General features: G+C 42.1%; 2 protein-coding genes across 7 annotated transcripts; one reads left to right on the top strand and one right to left on the bottom strand.

The window, feature by feature from the left end:
- Positions 1-2,330: 2,330 nt before the first annotated feature.
- TOPORS (TOP1 binding arginine/serine rich protein, E3 ubiquitin ligase) lies at positions 2,331-14,049 on the bottom strand. Of its 2 annotated transcripts, XM_054502883.2 has the most exons (3): positions 13,835-14,034; positions 12,180-12,374; positions 2,331-5,878 (listed from the first exon to the last, which is right to left on the bottom strand). In XM_054502883.2, the coding sequence occupies exons 1-3, from the start codon at positions 13,835-13,837 to the stop codon at positions 2,939-2,941; spliced, it is 3,138 nt and encodes a 1,045-aa protein (XP_054358858.1). In that variant the 5' UTR covers positions 13,838-14,034; the 3' UTR covers positions 2,331-2,938. The 2 variants fall into 2 exon arrangements, with proteins under 2 accessions (XP_054358858.1, XP_054358859.1); XM_054502884.2 differs by lacking the exon at positions 12,180-12,374 and having other exon boundaries at positions 13,835-14,049.
- Positions 12,474-14,408, top strand: SMIM27 (small integral membrane protein 27). 5 transcript variants are annotated; one of them, XR_010123416.1, is made up of 3 exons: positions 12,474-13,068; positions 13,636-14,051; positions 14,202-14,309. XR_010123416.1 is itself a non-coding variant. In XM_063650246.1 (3 exons), the coding sequence occupies exons 2-3, from the start codon at positions 13,836-13,838 to the stop codon at positions 14,322-14,324; spliced, it is 168 nt and encodes a 55-aa protein (XP_063506316.1). In that variant the 5' UTR covers positions 12,480-13,323; positions 13,636-13,835; the 3' UTR covers positions 14,325-14,408. The 5 variants fall into 5 exon arrangements, 2 of the variants coding, with proteins under 2 accessions (XP_063506316.1, XP_063506315.1); XR_010123415.1 differs by having other exon boundaries at positions 12,474-13,201; XR_010123414.1 differs by having other exon boundaries at positions 12,474-13,323.
- The last annotated feature ends 531 nt before the right edge of the window (positions 14,409-14,939 follow it).

Raw genomic sequence — 14,939 nt, 5'->3', positions numbered from 1 at the left:
AGTAGTGAGAGTCTAGCAGTACACTGATACATGGTTTCACAGAACTTTCAGACTGGTGGGAGATAAGGCATTTAGTAATCAACTGCTAATTGTGATGAGTGGTCTGAAGGAGCCTGGAGTTGTTTGAAGCAGTTTTGGGGAGGTGGGAAGAGGGCACACTTTTAACAGAAATCTAGTTTAGCCAGGGTGGAGTTCAGTTTCCAGCAGAAACTGCCACGAATGAAAGCTCTCATGTAGTACGGAGCAGCACCTCCTTAGCCCTGGAGCAGCCTAGTGTGGCATGAACCCAAATGAAGTGACAGAAATGCTGAAGATGGGCCAGAGCCTAATTAGGCAGAAATCTATAAACCATATCATGCTGTTGGATTTTTTGTCTGCTTTTAATATCCTAAGAAAATAGGAAGCTACTGAGGGATTTTAAGAAGCGGATGAAATGAACATTTAAAAAGATCGGCAGGGCATGGTGGCTCATGCCTGTAATCCCAGCACTTTGGGAGGCAAAAGCGGGCAGATCACCTGAGGTCAGGAGTTCGAGACCAGCCTGGCCAACACGGTGAAACCCTGTCTCTACTAAAAATACAAAAACTAGCTGGGCGTGGTGGTGGGCACCTGTAATCCCAGCTACTCGGGAAGCTGGGATAGGATAATCGCTTGAACCCAGGAGGTGGAGGTTGTGTTGCAGTGAGCCAAGATTGTGCCACTGTACTCCAGCCTGGGCGACAAGAGACTGTCTCAAGAGAAAAAAAAAATCTTTTCAGTGCTGCATCACAAATGGATGGGGGAAAGGAGCGGGTGCAGACCAACAATGAATGCAGGCTGACCCATTATGGTAGCACAGATGAGAGATCTTGGCTACCCAGATTGGATGTGAATGGTATAGACACAATAGAAATATCATAAAAATCATTAGTGCCAAGGATTTGGCAGCTGAATGAGGGGGGCTGAAGGACAGGGACAAATCAAGACTTGGCAATTTTTGGCTTGAACACCCAAAAGGATGATGGTGCCATGTATTGTTTTCATTAAATGTTTAACGGAAAACATGATGTGAAATTACTATGTGCAATAGTGTTGTTTTTAATACTTAAGAAAAATTACATTGTAACTACAAAGTAATTTCAAATTTAAGTGTATTTCTTGATCAACTATAGTCTTCCCACAATTTCTCAATGTCTGAACTTAAAAATTGCCAACATCAATTTTAGATTCTTCTTAAACAATTTTCTACTGTCCTTAGAATAACAGATTCTAAACATGGCCTACCAAGACTGTTCCCACCCTGTCCTTTGTCTAACCCTGCTTTTAGTTCTTGGAATATGCTAGGCTCTTCATCTGCCTTTGGATCCTTTGCCAACAGCAATTCCTCCCCCGTTAATGCTGGCTTGTTTTCTGGATTCAACTATCACGTCCAATCATGATTAGATCCCCATTCACTTGTAAGGGAATTATACTTTCTCCTCAGAGAACATATGATAGTTTATAATGTTATACTTACATAAATATTTGTCTTAACAGTCCATAAGCACCATGAAGGCAGGGAGCATATCTGTTTTGCTCTATTGATAAAACAGAACCGCCAGGTACAGTGGCTCATGCCTGTAATCCCAGCACTTTTGGAAGCTGAGGCAGGCAGATCGCAGTTAGGGGTTTGAGACCAGTCTGGCCAATATAGTGAAACCCCGCCTCTACTAAAAACACAAAAATTAACTGGGCATGGTGGCGCGTGCCTGTAGTCCCAGCTACTCGGGAGGCTGAGGCAGCAGAATCGCTTGAACCCGGGAGGCAGAGGTTGTGGTGAAGTGAGATTGCACCACTGAACTCCAGCCTGGGCAACAGAGCCAGACTGCAACTCAAAAAAAAAAAAAAAAAAAAAAAAACTTAGTGCAGAACCTGCCACATAGTAGGCACTGCAATTTCTACTGAATAAAGAATGAATATGGTAGCAAGGCAAAGGCAAACTGAAGGCTGAATTAAGATTTAACTCAAGCTCCACTGTTCAGTGGCAATCCTACATCAGCACAGATGTAAGTTTATCATCCCTAAAACAAGGTAAAACATAACCACTTTATATAAAAGAACTACCAATGTAAAAGAAGTATGACAAGGGTTTTTCATGTTTATTTAGCAAGTTAAATGCTGTTTTTACTGATGATAGAAAGCAAGTAAGATACTCCTCAAAATCAAAGAACTAAAATAATTAAAATTATAAAGTATTTGTTCACCTGAAGTTCAGTATTTATGACATAATTATGCCCTTAGCTACTTTCAAGATTTTAACTTTACTAAAATAAACTTTAAAAAAAAATACTGCATAGGAAAATGTCTGATTCTTGTTTTAAAGTGTTATTTATTTTTTTTTTTTTGTTGAATACACATTTGTTTTACTGGCAGTCCAGATAAACAAGTATATAAAGGAAATAGTAAATTTTTATTTTGGCAGAAGATAAACTGTGCAGATTAAAATGCCTCAATTTAACCTGAAGAAATGGTTTTGAATCATATAAATTTTTAAGAAGAAAAATAAAGACTGTCCAAAGGGATTCTCCTAGCTTATAACACATTTCCAGAATAACTCTCAAAAAAAAAAAATTCAAAAATACTCATTGACTACCTTAAAAATATGTCAATACTGTATGGCTTTATGAAATAACTTCTAAAATTTATATAATTTTTCTTATTTAAAAAGGACCCCAAGTTTTAAATAAGCTGCTAGCAGTATCATTTTCTTCACTTAAAAGTGCATATCTTTGAGGGCGGGACATACATTTTGAACAAATAATGATTTTTACAAATTAACACCAAAAAAAAATCACTTAAAATATTGTAAGGAGGAAGAGAGTTTTCACCAAATGTCATCTTTAAATAGACTGCAGTAGATGACATTCTTCCTTTTTCCTTTTTATAACATCAGAATTCTCAATGAAATGCTTTGGCAGTTTTAAGACATATCACAGTCTCTACCAAGACATACTGACATTAATGATGTCCGTGGAGATGGCAACTGCCTTGATGGCTCAGTTTGAACAGACACAATGTTACTGGGCTGGTTCTCCAAATCGGAAACAAAGGTGCTCTCTTCTCTTACATCGAGAGTTTGTTCAACTGAAGCTGCCAGAGGTGGAATATTATCTACAGTTTTGTTGGCATTATTCAAGTTGTTAGTAAGTGTGGCAATATCACATTCCTTGTCCAGCACACCAAATTCATCTTCTATTGTAACTACATCTTTAGTTTCAAATGGTTCCAAGGAAGGAGCCAAAAACTCATTTTGTAGAGGGTCTTGAGGACCACTATTATCACATTCTGTATCCTCCTTTACTTCAGAATCCTTATCACTGTCACTGTCAATGGTAATTACAACTGGGGAATGTGAAGCATTATCTCCATGGTGTTTCTTATGCTTCTTCTTATGTTTCTTCTTTTTCTTTTTATGGTGTTTAGTTGTATCAGTAGCTTTTCCTTCATAAACTATCTCTACACTTAGGCTCCGGGTCTTCCTTTTTCTTCTTTTGTGTTTTGTCTCTCTGTCTGATGATCGGCTGTCTGAAAAGGTATCACTCTCATTTTTGTAGTTTCCATCGAATTTTGATGAAGATTTTTGGTAATGACTGTCCTTTGCTTTAGAAGCAAATTCACGAGATGGCTGAGCCACTTCGTTAGTACCCTCCAAATGCCGTGTTTTGTATTTTCGTTTCCCTCCAGGCTTTTCATTTCTCACCCGGTCAGTCCCGGTAGATGCAGTTCTTGATCTGTTACTAGACAGGCTCCTTGATCTGTGCCTTTCATAGTAGTAATACTTCCTCTCACTGTGATTATTTTTTTTCCTAGCATTTGTTCTTTCAGAAAAAGACTGACCTCTAAATTCTGGACTTGAAGACTGTCTGGAATAATGAGCTCTGGACAGAGTCCTCCTCCTGTAAGATGATTCATACCCATCCCTGTCCTTGTTTCTACTGTAATAAGTATACTCCCATTTGTATCTGCTTCCATAATTATTTCTTAAATAATAACGATCTCTATTTCTGCTCCGTGATCTTCTTTTACCATGATCACTGCTACGAGACCTTGATCTGCTTGTGCTTTCACTACTTAGAGACAGAGTTTGGCTTCTTCTGGACCAACTGCTATCTCTAGTTCTTGATCTCTTTTTGTCTCTTCTCCCTCTAGGTCTGCTACTTTCCCTGCTTCTGGATCGTTTACTTTTCATCCTTTTCTTCCCATGATGCTTTCTATGATTTTTCTGATCATGCCCACTTCTACTCTGAGAACGTGAATCTGAACTTCTTGATCTTCCCCTCTTTCTGTGTCTGTGGTTATATGGAGAATATACTCTGTCTCCTCTTACAGATGAGCTCAGGTTTCTGGGAGATGACAATGATGTAGATCGTTTCTCTTCCTTCTTTGATTTGATTCTTGTACTAGAATCACAATGACCTTTATTTATTTGTTCATCCTTTCCAAGGACAGAATGTGGAGATGAGCATCTACTAACATCGCTATCACCAGAACTGTAAGATTGCTCCTGTTCTTGTGTCTTGACTGTCTCCATTTTCTCATAAGAACCTAAGTCCTCAGAATCAGAGGACAGTTCAACAAGTTCTGGGGTCCTCTCAGCTAGTGGTTTAACAAACCCAACAATGACACAATTATCTGAAGAATCATCACTGTCATTATTTAGGTCCTCATTGGTTTGTACTCCTTGTATCTGAGATGTGGCTCCTCCTGTGACAAGTTCTTCATCTGAACTGTCAGAAGTATTTAAAAGAGAAGACATAGTAACGTGTACCTGCTCTGAGCTTGAGTAAGATGGTCCTGGAGTTTCATCATCCCATGGTGCCTGACTAACAGTAGCTACATTAATATCCAGCTCTTGGGTCTCAGCCTCATCTGGAGATATTGTTATGACTGAAGAATCAGAATGGCTGCCTTCTTCATATGAAGGAGCAGGGCAATCATAATTGGCATGCTGGTCAAAGGCTGCCATGTTAAAAGGAGATCGGGCAAAACTGATAAATTCATGTATAAAATGCTCAGTTCGATTAAGTAAAAATGGTCTTAAATCAGACACAAATGCCTGACTCTCCAAGTCATAGCGAGTAACATTACTCATGATAATATGCTGGACAATATTCACTAAAGATCCATGAGCTCCAAAAAGAACTGTAAGTTCACGTTTTAACCAGGGGACTAATCTGTGAAGGCAAGCTGGATTTCTACGGAAAAATTCAGCTGAAATATCCCTGTAGCGGCCACCATCTTCAATATTTCTAACTCGAGCACCAGCACGATAGAGAGTTCGTCTAAAATTAATAATATCTTGTTCTTGAATTTTCCGCAAAGATCTTTCATCTGCCGTAGTTGGCCTCCTTACTGCAATTTGTCTCATAAATTGAGGAATTTCAACATCTCTAGGTCTTGTTGAAATGCCTAACCCTTCGAATAGTACTCCACTATCTGGTGGAGTTGTTGTTCTTCTGTTCACAGGACCACTAGGTGAATAAACAGAAGCATTTCGTTCCCTTGTCAGAGTTGTACGGTAGCGAAATCGTCGATCAGGGGTGACAAAAGAACCATTATACGAAGGCCTTAGGACATACTCCTTGAAGTCATCTTCTGCCCTCACAGAATGGAAAATAGAATCAAAGGGCTGTTTACATAGTGGGCATTCAGCTTTGTTTTTTGACCACTCCTGTACACAGCGAAAACAGAACTTATGTAAGCAGCGATCTAAGTAAGACACATTATCAAATCTATCCAAGCATATCGGACACTTAGAATCAGGAGATGCATCAGCTGGTACTGTCTGTTGCAATTTGCTAGTGCCAGCTTTAGGTGAAAAGTTGTCCATTTTAAATTCCTTAGCAGCTGATGCCATTATCTGTAAAAGGGAAAGAAATATATCAGTAACCCGATAATAGAGGAATAACTAAATAGTCTCAACAAAAATGCAAATAAAGACCTTGAAACATATTTTGGTGAAAATACTTAAGTGACCCATTATTTTGTTTTATTATAAAGGGGCACTGTAGCATAGTAATATAGTGCTTAAAGCATAAGCTCTGAAGTCAGATTTCCTAAGACTGAATCCTGGTTCCACACTACCAGCATGACTATGTGCCAGTTAGTATCTGTGTGCTTTAATTTCATCTGCAGGTCAGTGATAACAGAATCTGCCTCACAGCGTTTGTGAAGATGTAAAAAGCCCTTAGAAAAGGCACCTGGTACATAGTAAAGCTCTCAAATATTATGTAACATTCTATTATTCTTTTTAAAAATAATTTGAGAAATATCTGACATTTAAAAAAAAAAAGTACCAAATACCCATGTATCCACCACTTATGTTATGCCCTTTATCTTCCCCTCCTATCACTCTCTAGAAAACAAAAAACAAAAACACCACAGTCCTCAGTTGATGTTATTTCTATGCACGGCTTTATACCTTTCATATACATATGCCACTAACAATAGAGACTACTGATTTATCTGTGATATTTTATATGTACTTTTCTAAAACAATTTTGGTGACATAACTTACATACCAGAAAGTTCACCTGTTTAAACCAATCCTATGGTTTTTAGTGAAAGATTCTTTTTTCAACCTTAGAAAGCTAATTTTAAAAAGGGAGAGGAAACTTTTAGTGAAGATTAAACAATAAATGAAAAAGCAGCCAAGAGGCAGTGCCTGGCTCACAGTAGGTGCTGAGTAAATGTCAGCTGTTACTATTACTACACTGTATTACTATTATTACTACACTATTATATTCAGTTAATCACTCATTCCATTCAGCATTCCTAATAAGCCTTCCTTTAGCTTTTTTTCTTTAATCCAAAAGTCAGGCCACAAAATATCTCGAAATCATGTTTTTGGTCCCCTTCCCTATTATCCTTTCCCATAAGGATGACTAGAATATTAAAGATTAGTTTGTTTTATCAGTTTACATTGGCTCAAAACTTTGCTAGAGCTGAAATCTAGTATGCATTTTGGCTTTATCTCATAAACTCCAAAGCTGCATTTTATACTAATCATTTTGAATATACTGACTACTGGGGGGTCAGGCACGGTGGCTCATGCCTGTAATCCAGCACTTTGGGAGGCTAAGGCAGGCAGATCACCAGAGGTCAGGAGTTCAAGACGAGCCTGGCCAATGTAGTGAAACCTTGTCTCTACTAAGAATACAAAAATTAGCCAGGCATGGTGGCAGGCACCTGTAATCCCAGCTACTTGGGAAGCTGAGACAGGAAAATCGCTTGAACCCAGGAGGCAGAGGTTGCAGTGAGCTGAGACTGCACCACTGCAGTGGCTGATGAGTGAAACTCTTGTCTCAAAACAAACAAACAAACAACAACAAAAAACTACTAGGCCCTTGGTTTCCCGGGACCTAATATTCATCTTCCTCCACCTCCTTTATCACAGAAAGTTCCATCACTAGTCAACTGGGGTCAAGTTAATCAAATAACAGAATTGTAATTTTCTAAATAGACTCATTGGCCTTAACAAACTATAAGAAAAACCAATAAACAAAACCCACAACAAAAACTCATGACTGAAATACAAGTATTCCACCATAGCTTTCATATTAAACTTGCTCACTTTAGGGCATCTTGGCTTTCTCAGAACCATAACTTAATAGAGAATCAATTAATGCTAAATAAGCGTTTCTTCAGGGGTCCAGGTATGTCTAGTCTTCTGTTCACTGGACTGAAAATGCAAAAAATCATCACTGTCCTGAGGTCTGGAAAAGCAGAATTATAAATACATAATACTGCTTTTTTGTTCATAAACAGTCTAAAACCCTAATACTGCATAATCTTCTCAGCATTTCCCTCTACTTTTAACATTTTTTAATCTGCCTACTCAAGAAATTTAAAGAAACACACACATAAAAATAAAAACCTTTCAGTTCAGAGACTGTGTGTGTGGTAGAGGGAAGGAACAGAGAAAAGCTGGGAGGGAATCAAAGAGGTTATCAAAAGATCTGGACTGAACACCAGGCTTCACCCTAGAACTAGCTCTAGTTAATGTGAAGAAAACCACATTACTCTAGACTTTAGTTTTCTCCTCTATATAATGAAGGGATTACTGGACTTGGAAAAAAGACCCGTGAATTCCAAGTTAATACATTTTATCTTCACTTAGTTCTTTGAAACAGAATTTTATTGTTTTCTGAACACTACCAGTTCACATAAAAATTACAGCTGAAAATGAATTTATTAAAGGGAATTATTAGGTAGTAAACTTGAAGTTCAAATAAAATAAAATCTCAACAAAGTATGATTTTTAAAAAAAAATGAAACCTTACCCTTCCCTTCTCTAGTTTTATAAGCCTGTTAACCACTTTGACAGTAAAAGGTGAATTAATGACTGGTAATGTCCTCCATAACAGGTTAAAAATAATAATAAATTAGAATTCATTCTTGTATTTCTACACAGGAATCATTAGCTGAAAAGAATAATCTTAGCAGGGCATGATGGGCACACCTGTAGTCCCAGCTACTCAGGAGGCTGAGGCAGGAGGATTAAGTGAGCCTGGGAGGTCCAGGCTGCAGTGAGCCATAAATGCACCACCTCACTCCAGCCTGGGCAACAGAATGAGATCCCGTTTCAAAACAAACAAACAAACAGTCTTCATCAGAAACATCAAAGAGGCAGGTGGGGCACGGTGGCTCACGCCTGTAATCCCAGCACTTTGGGAAGCCAAGGCAGGAGACCCTTGAGGCCAGGAATTTGAGACAGCCTAGGCAACAAAGCGAGATCGTCTCTATTTTAAAAAAGAAAAAGAAACATCAAACAATTGGAATGCATGTAGATCATGAAATAAGTAAGTAGCTCTTCAAAATCATCACTAAATACTAAATTAAAATGTTTTTTAAAACGCAAATGAAGTCGAACATATGACCCGGCAATTACACACCTAGATATACCCAAGGGAAATGAAAACTTGTCCACACAAAAAACTGTATATGAATATTCACAGCAACTTTAGTCATAATACCTCAAAAGGAGAAACTCAAATACCCATCAACTGATTAACAGATTAATAAAATGTGGTCTATCCATACTATGGAATTTTATTTGGCAATAAAAAGGAACAAAGTACTGGTACCATGTTGTAACATGGATGAAACTTTTTATTATGCTAAATGAATGAAAAAAAAATTCACAAGAACCCACATATTGTATGATACCTTTTATATGAAATGTCCAGAATAGGCAAATCTATAGAGATGAAATGAGGCTGGTGGCTGCTGCTGGGGCAGTAAAGAGGTTTATTTCTGGGATGATGAAAATGTTCTACAATTAATTATTGTGATGGTTGTACAACTCTGTAAATATACTAAAAATCATTGACTTACAAACTTTAAATGGGTGAACTTTATGGATGGAATGTAATCTTTTTTTTTTTTTGAGACAGAGTCTTGCTCTGTCGCCCAGGCTGGAGTGCAGTGGTGCGATCTTGGCTCACTGCAAGCTCCGCCTCCCGGGTTCACACCATTCTCCTGCCTCAGCCTCCCAAGTAGTAGCTGGGATTACAGGCGCCCGCCACCACGCTCGCCTTTTTTTTTTTTTTTGTATTTTTAGTAGAGACAGGGTTTCACCATGTTAGCCAGGATGGTCTCGATCTCCTGACCTTGAGATCCACCCGTCTCAGCCTCACAAAGTGCTGGGATTACAGGCGTAAGCCACCGCGCCCAGCCCGGAATGTAATCTTAACAAAGCTATTTAAAAATACAAATTAAGGCATAAAAACTGGGATGACTAGAAACCCCGTCTCTACTAAAAATACAAAAATTAGCCGGGCGTGGTGGCGCATGCCTGGAATCCCAGCTACTCGGGAGGCTGAAGCAGGAGAATCGCTTGAACCCGGGAAGCGGAGGTTGTAGTGAGCCGAGATTGCGCCACTGCACTCCAGCCTGGTCAACAAGAGCGAAACTCTGCCTCACACATACACACACACACACACAAAAGAGTGGCTGATTTGCAAGAGACGTTCTGAATTTAAGTAGCAAAGGTAGACCCGATGAAAAACACAGTGCTTCAGGTTCTGTAAGAAGCCTATGTTACGGTTTTTCCATCCTAGCACTCTAGGAATTAGGACTATTCATTTCCTCACAGGAGACAAACAGTTCTTCCAGTCACACTTCCTAAACTGTCTCCCAAATCCTAAATGAAGTTCACCATCTTTAGTATAAACTGATTAAACCAAAACTTCCCTTTCCCGAAAAATCCTCAAATCTGGTTTTAACAAGGATAAGAACAATTCGGGGAAATTTCAGATAATTAATATGGACACACACCTAGGGCAAATGGATGGGGGAGATAAAGAATCAGGAAGCTCAAATCTACATTTCAGGAGACTGGATATTTGAAAAACTGCACAATGATATAAACGAAGTATAACTGCTCTGTGGAATTAAAGTCAGACTTACTACAAAAGTCATCTATGGCCGGGCGTGGTGGCTCATGCCTGTAATCCCAGCACTTTGGGAGGCCGAGGTGAGCGGATCACAAGGTCAGGAGTTCGAGACCATCCTGGCTAACACGGTGAAACCCTGTTTCTACTAAAAATACAAAAAATTAGCCGGGCGCAGCGACGGGCGCCTGTAGTCCCAGCTACTCGGGAGACTGAGGGAGGATAATGGCGTGAACCTGGAAGGCGGAACTTGCAGTGAGCCGAGACTGCGCCACTGCACTCCAGCCTGGGCGAAAGAGCAAGACTCCGTCTCAAAACAAATAAATAAATAAAAATCAAAAGTCATCTATGGCATACACTGTATATAAAATTTAATCATCTGCTGATTACGTTTGCGGGAGTGATGTTAATTCTGCTGCAGAGCCAAGGCTGAGAATTGCCACCACTTAGTAGGTGTGTAACCTGGAGGAAGTTTTTTCTCAAAATCTCACGTTTTCTCAATTCTAAAATGGAATTGAAAAGGTGGTTGTGTGACGGGACATATTTCATAAAAACCCTTAGCACAGTGCTTGGTGCACAGTAAGAACTCAACACTGTTCTCTGTGTTACGTGAACACGAAATGAATTTCGGTAGCTCATCACCCATAACTGATTATATGGGTCCAGACAGAGGATAGTCTATAACAACAAAATAATCATCATACTTAATATAATTATTATACTTAATATTTCTAGGCAAAGTGACTAAAAAGGATTCAGGAGTAGATGAAATAGATCACCCAAGTATTAAAAATAAACTGGTTCCTACCTCTTGCAACCTTAAAGAAATCACTGTACCTCTCTGAACTGCATTTAATCAACTCAAAAAGAAGATACAAAAGTCATAGGATCTACTGACCAGACCCTATCAAATTTAATCCAATTCCAGCAAAAAGAATTGGCTGGGAACTGTTCGCCTCTAAAACCACTCATTCCAGACAAGTATGATTGATTTTAGCTGATTGTATAGCTTTCTTTGCATTTCATGGACAAAACCCAGAAAGCTCCCACCACTATTAACTTAAATCGTGGGCAGCTGTTTCTTAATTTATCTTAAATAATCTTGAAAATTACCTATCAAAAGGTCTACTCCGTTTTCCTCTTAAATCACTATGTGGCTCATCTCAGCACTGCCCCCTTCCAGCCTACAATCAGCAACCCATGAGGAAAGCTGCAGTAACTGGATGAACAAGTCACAGGCAATTTCTGCTCAGAATGTTTAACACAACACAGACAAGTCCCAAGTCCCAAAGCCACGGTGATAGTCGTTTACTTTGGTTCAGAACTGCCACTAGACTAAGATAAGCACCATGAGCATTACATAACCACAACGAACTTAAATATTGTTATTCCCATTTTACAGACAAGCTCAGGGACTTAGGGGACCTAGGCAAGGTCACATATCCTGTAAGTGGTGACGCCACGATTCAGTCTCATTGGTTTTTTGCTTTTCCCTGAGACCAAGCTCTTTCCAGTACACGGCCAGGCGCGCGCCCCTCGGGAGCGCTTGTGGGAAGCGCAACCCTCGCCTGCCCGTACCAATCCACAGGTGCGCGCAGAAGCCGCCCGGGGGCCCTGGCCCTGGCCCTGGCCCTGGCCCGCCGAGGCCCGGACAGCCCCGCAGGCCATGACCGCAGCACTCGGGTCCCGAGGCGCCGCTCCAGGCGGGAGCGCCAGCTCGCACGGCCCTTCCGACCCCCGCGTCCCATTGTTCCGAATCTCACTCACCTCGGAGGATGCCGGCGCAGGCCTGGCTGGGGCGCTCGCCGCGAGCTCCCGGCAGCCCAGAAAGCTAGGTCGGTGACGGCAGGATCCGCGAAGGCGTACCCGGCGACTTCTCCGCCTACCCTCCGAAGCGGGAGCAGGCGGGGGCGCTTCACCCTCCTCGCGAGACAGCGGAGACCCCAGCGGCGGCTGCGACCCCTGTGACGCAAAGCGCTCATCACCAATGGCAGCTCGGAAGCAGGGCAGAGAGCGAGACCCACCCCCCAGCTCCCGGCGCGTCAAAACACAACACCCGCCTTTGCCACGCATGCGCAGCAGATGGACGCCGGCCCCGAGGGCGGGGCTCAGCGCACCAGCCGAAACGCGGCCCCTCCCCCGCCGCTCCAGACCCGGGAGGAGGGCAGGGAGACCCTCCCTATCTTGTTACTGGTACTCAGCCACTGGGGACACTTGACTGAATGTTCGCCCCTAACTTACCCGGAAAACACGAGAACTAGTTCGATGTCGTTTCAACCTCACCAAACTCTGCGGAAACTTAGGAAATTGTCTCTAGTGTCTAGATACAATAATTGTTAGACGGACTTGAAGTCTCTCACCTCCTGTTGTACGCCTCCCGGAAGCAACACCAGGAGTCCAACGGGATCCCAAACCAGAGCCCAACCAGTATCCTATAAAGTCTTCAGAGAGGGATCCCCTCCAGGCTGGGGAGAAACAGGACAACCTAACAAAACAGGGCCTGGACTCCTCCCTAAACAGACCACGTTTTTCTCCGCTCTTCCCCTTCCCACTCCCTGAAATCTAGACTAAAACTCTTTTAAGATAACTGCGAGATATAAAGAACGTCTAGAGCCTAAACGGCCCGTTGCCAGATTCTACTCCTCAGGCCTCAAATGTGAGCGTCCCAAACATTCTAGAGCTGAACCTCGTACGCTCGCCCACCAGACTGCCGTGCTCGGGGCTTAGTATCTCACGCGCGGCAGTTCAAGAACATCAGACACGCTCAACAAACACTTGTTGCTTGACTGGTACATTATGACGGGTAACGCGTCCCACGTATTTCTTCTTAGAGATATACATCACGCTATACGTTTCTGAAGAATGGCTCGATTTACAGGGGTTCCCACAACGATTTGTCACATATAAAAGAGTGGGTGGTATTTTTACGTCAAAGATGAACAGGCGAACGTCCACCTAAATCTTGTGGTATCAGATGCGGGGAGGCGTGGGGGAGGGGCGGGGGAGAAAGCGTTAATTCTTCCAGCTTTAGAGCCAGACGTAATATTTAAAACGTGGATTTTTTTCAAATAAACTTTTAAGTGGACACGACAGCACCTTATCCTGCATTAATACTGCATTGCAACTAGAAAGAAAACCAGTGGAGGCACGCCTATCTCCTATCTCTCTAGTTGGCAAAAAAAAAGGCAATTTTTAACATTTTCTCTATTCCCCTCTCTAAAAGGCGGGCAAGACCCCCGATCACGTGATACCGCCCCCAACTCCGGGCGGAAGAGGCCAGCGACAGCGCTGCACGAAGCGAGTGGGCGGGCGCTCGCGCCCGGCTAAAAGATGGCTGCTGGCGCCGGGCAGCCACCGCCTGGGAGGTTACTGTAAGGCCCGCAGCTCCCGCCAGCTCCCGCGGACTGCTGCCGCCTCCTTACCATGAAGCCAGTAAGTCGTCGCACGCTGGACTGGATTTATTCAGTGGTAAGTCCCGGGGATCGCGGGCCCCCACCGTGTCGACTCACTGGGCCCGCAGGCTGAAAGGCCCTATTTCTTCAGCACCCAGAAACTCCAAAATCCATTCCTGAATTAAGCATTTCACTCCCTCACCTCGACTCCGCCTCTTCCTGGAGGATACGATCTTCCGCTTCTTACGTAAGGGCTGCTGGGTGTACCCGCCACTGGAACCCCATTTATTCGACTTTGTTACTTTAATTCCCACCTTAGCAATGGCACACGGTAACCTGACGGGGGCGACCGGAAATATCAGGCACATTTCAACCTCCTTTGCGGTTTTTGGTTTAGTTGCTGCTTGCCATCGTTTTAATCTCCTGGGGCTGCATCATCTATGCTTCTATGGTGTCTGCAAGACGACAGCTAAGGAAGAAATACCCAGACAAAATCTTTGGGACGAATGAAAATTTGTAACTCCTCTGGATTTAATTCTCTGAAAATACAGTTCTTTCCCTCATGCTTGTGTAGATTTAAAAATAAAATTCATAATGCAAAGTTCCCCAGTTTATTTTTGCAGTATCCTTTATAACAGGCACTAGTATGCAAATTTTTCACTTAGAGATTTTAGTATTTTACATTCTCATGACAAAATTAACAGCAACCTAGATCTGATAGTCTTGAGTGTCAGATCATAGTTGGAATAAGCTTTTCAATCAAGTTTCTAAATTCTTCAAAAATGATTCGGAAAGATTTCCTTTTTTTTTTTTTTTTCTTTGAGACGGAGACTTGCTCTGTCGCCCAGGCTGGAGTGCCACTCTCGGCTTACTGCAAGCTCCGCCTTCCGGGTTCACACCAATCTCGTGCCTCAGCCTCCGGAGTAGCTGGGACTACAGGAGCCCGCCACCACGCCCGGCTAATTTTTTTGTATTTTTAGTAGAGACGGGGTTTCACCGTGTTAGCCAGGATGGTCTCGATCTCCTGACCTCGTGATCTGCCCGCCTCGGCCTCCCAAAGTGCTGGGATTACAGGCATAAGCCGCTGCGCCTGGCCGGAAAGATTTCCTTAAAACAAAAGTGCATGGAATTGCTG

Source organism: Pongo pygmaeus, chromosome 13 (assembly GCF_028885625.2).
Source record: "Pongo pygmaeus isolate AG05252 chromosome 13, NHGRI_mPonPyg2-v2.0_pri, whole genome shotgun sequence".
Lineage (NCBI taxonomy): Eukaryota > Metazoa > Chordata > Mammalia > Primates > Hominidae > Pongo > Pongo pygmaeus.
This window is presented reverse-complemented; position numbering and strand designations above follow the sequence as displayed.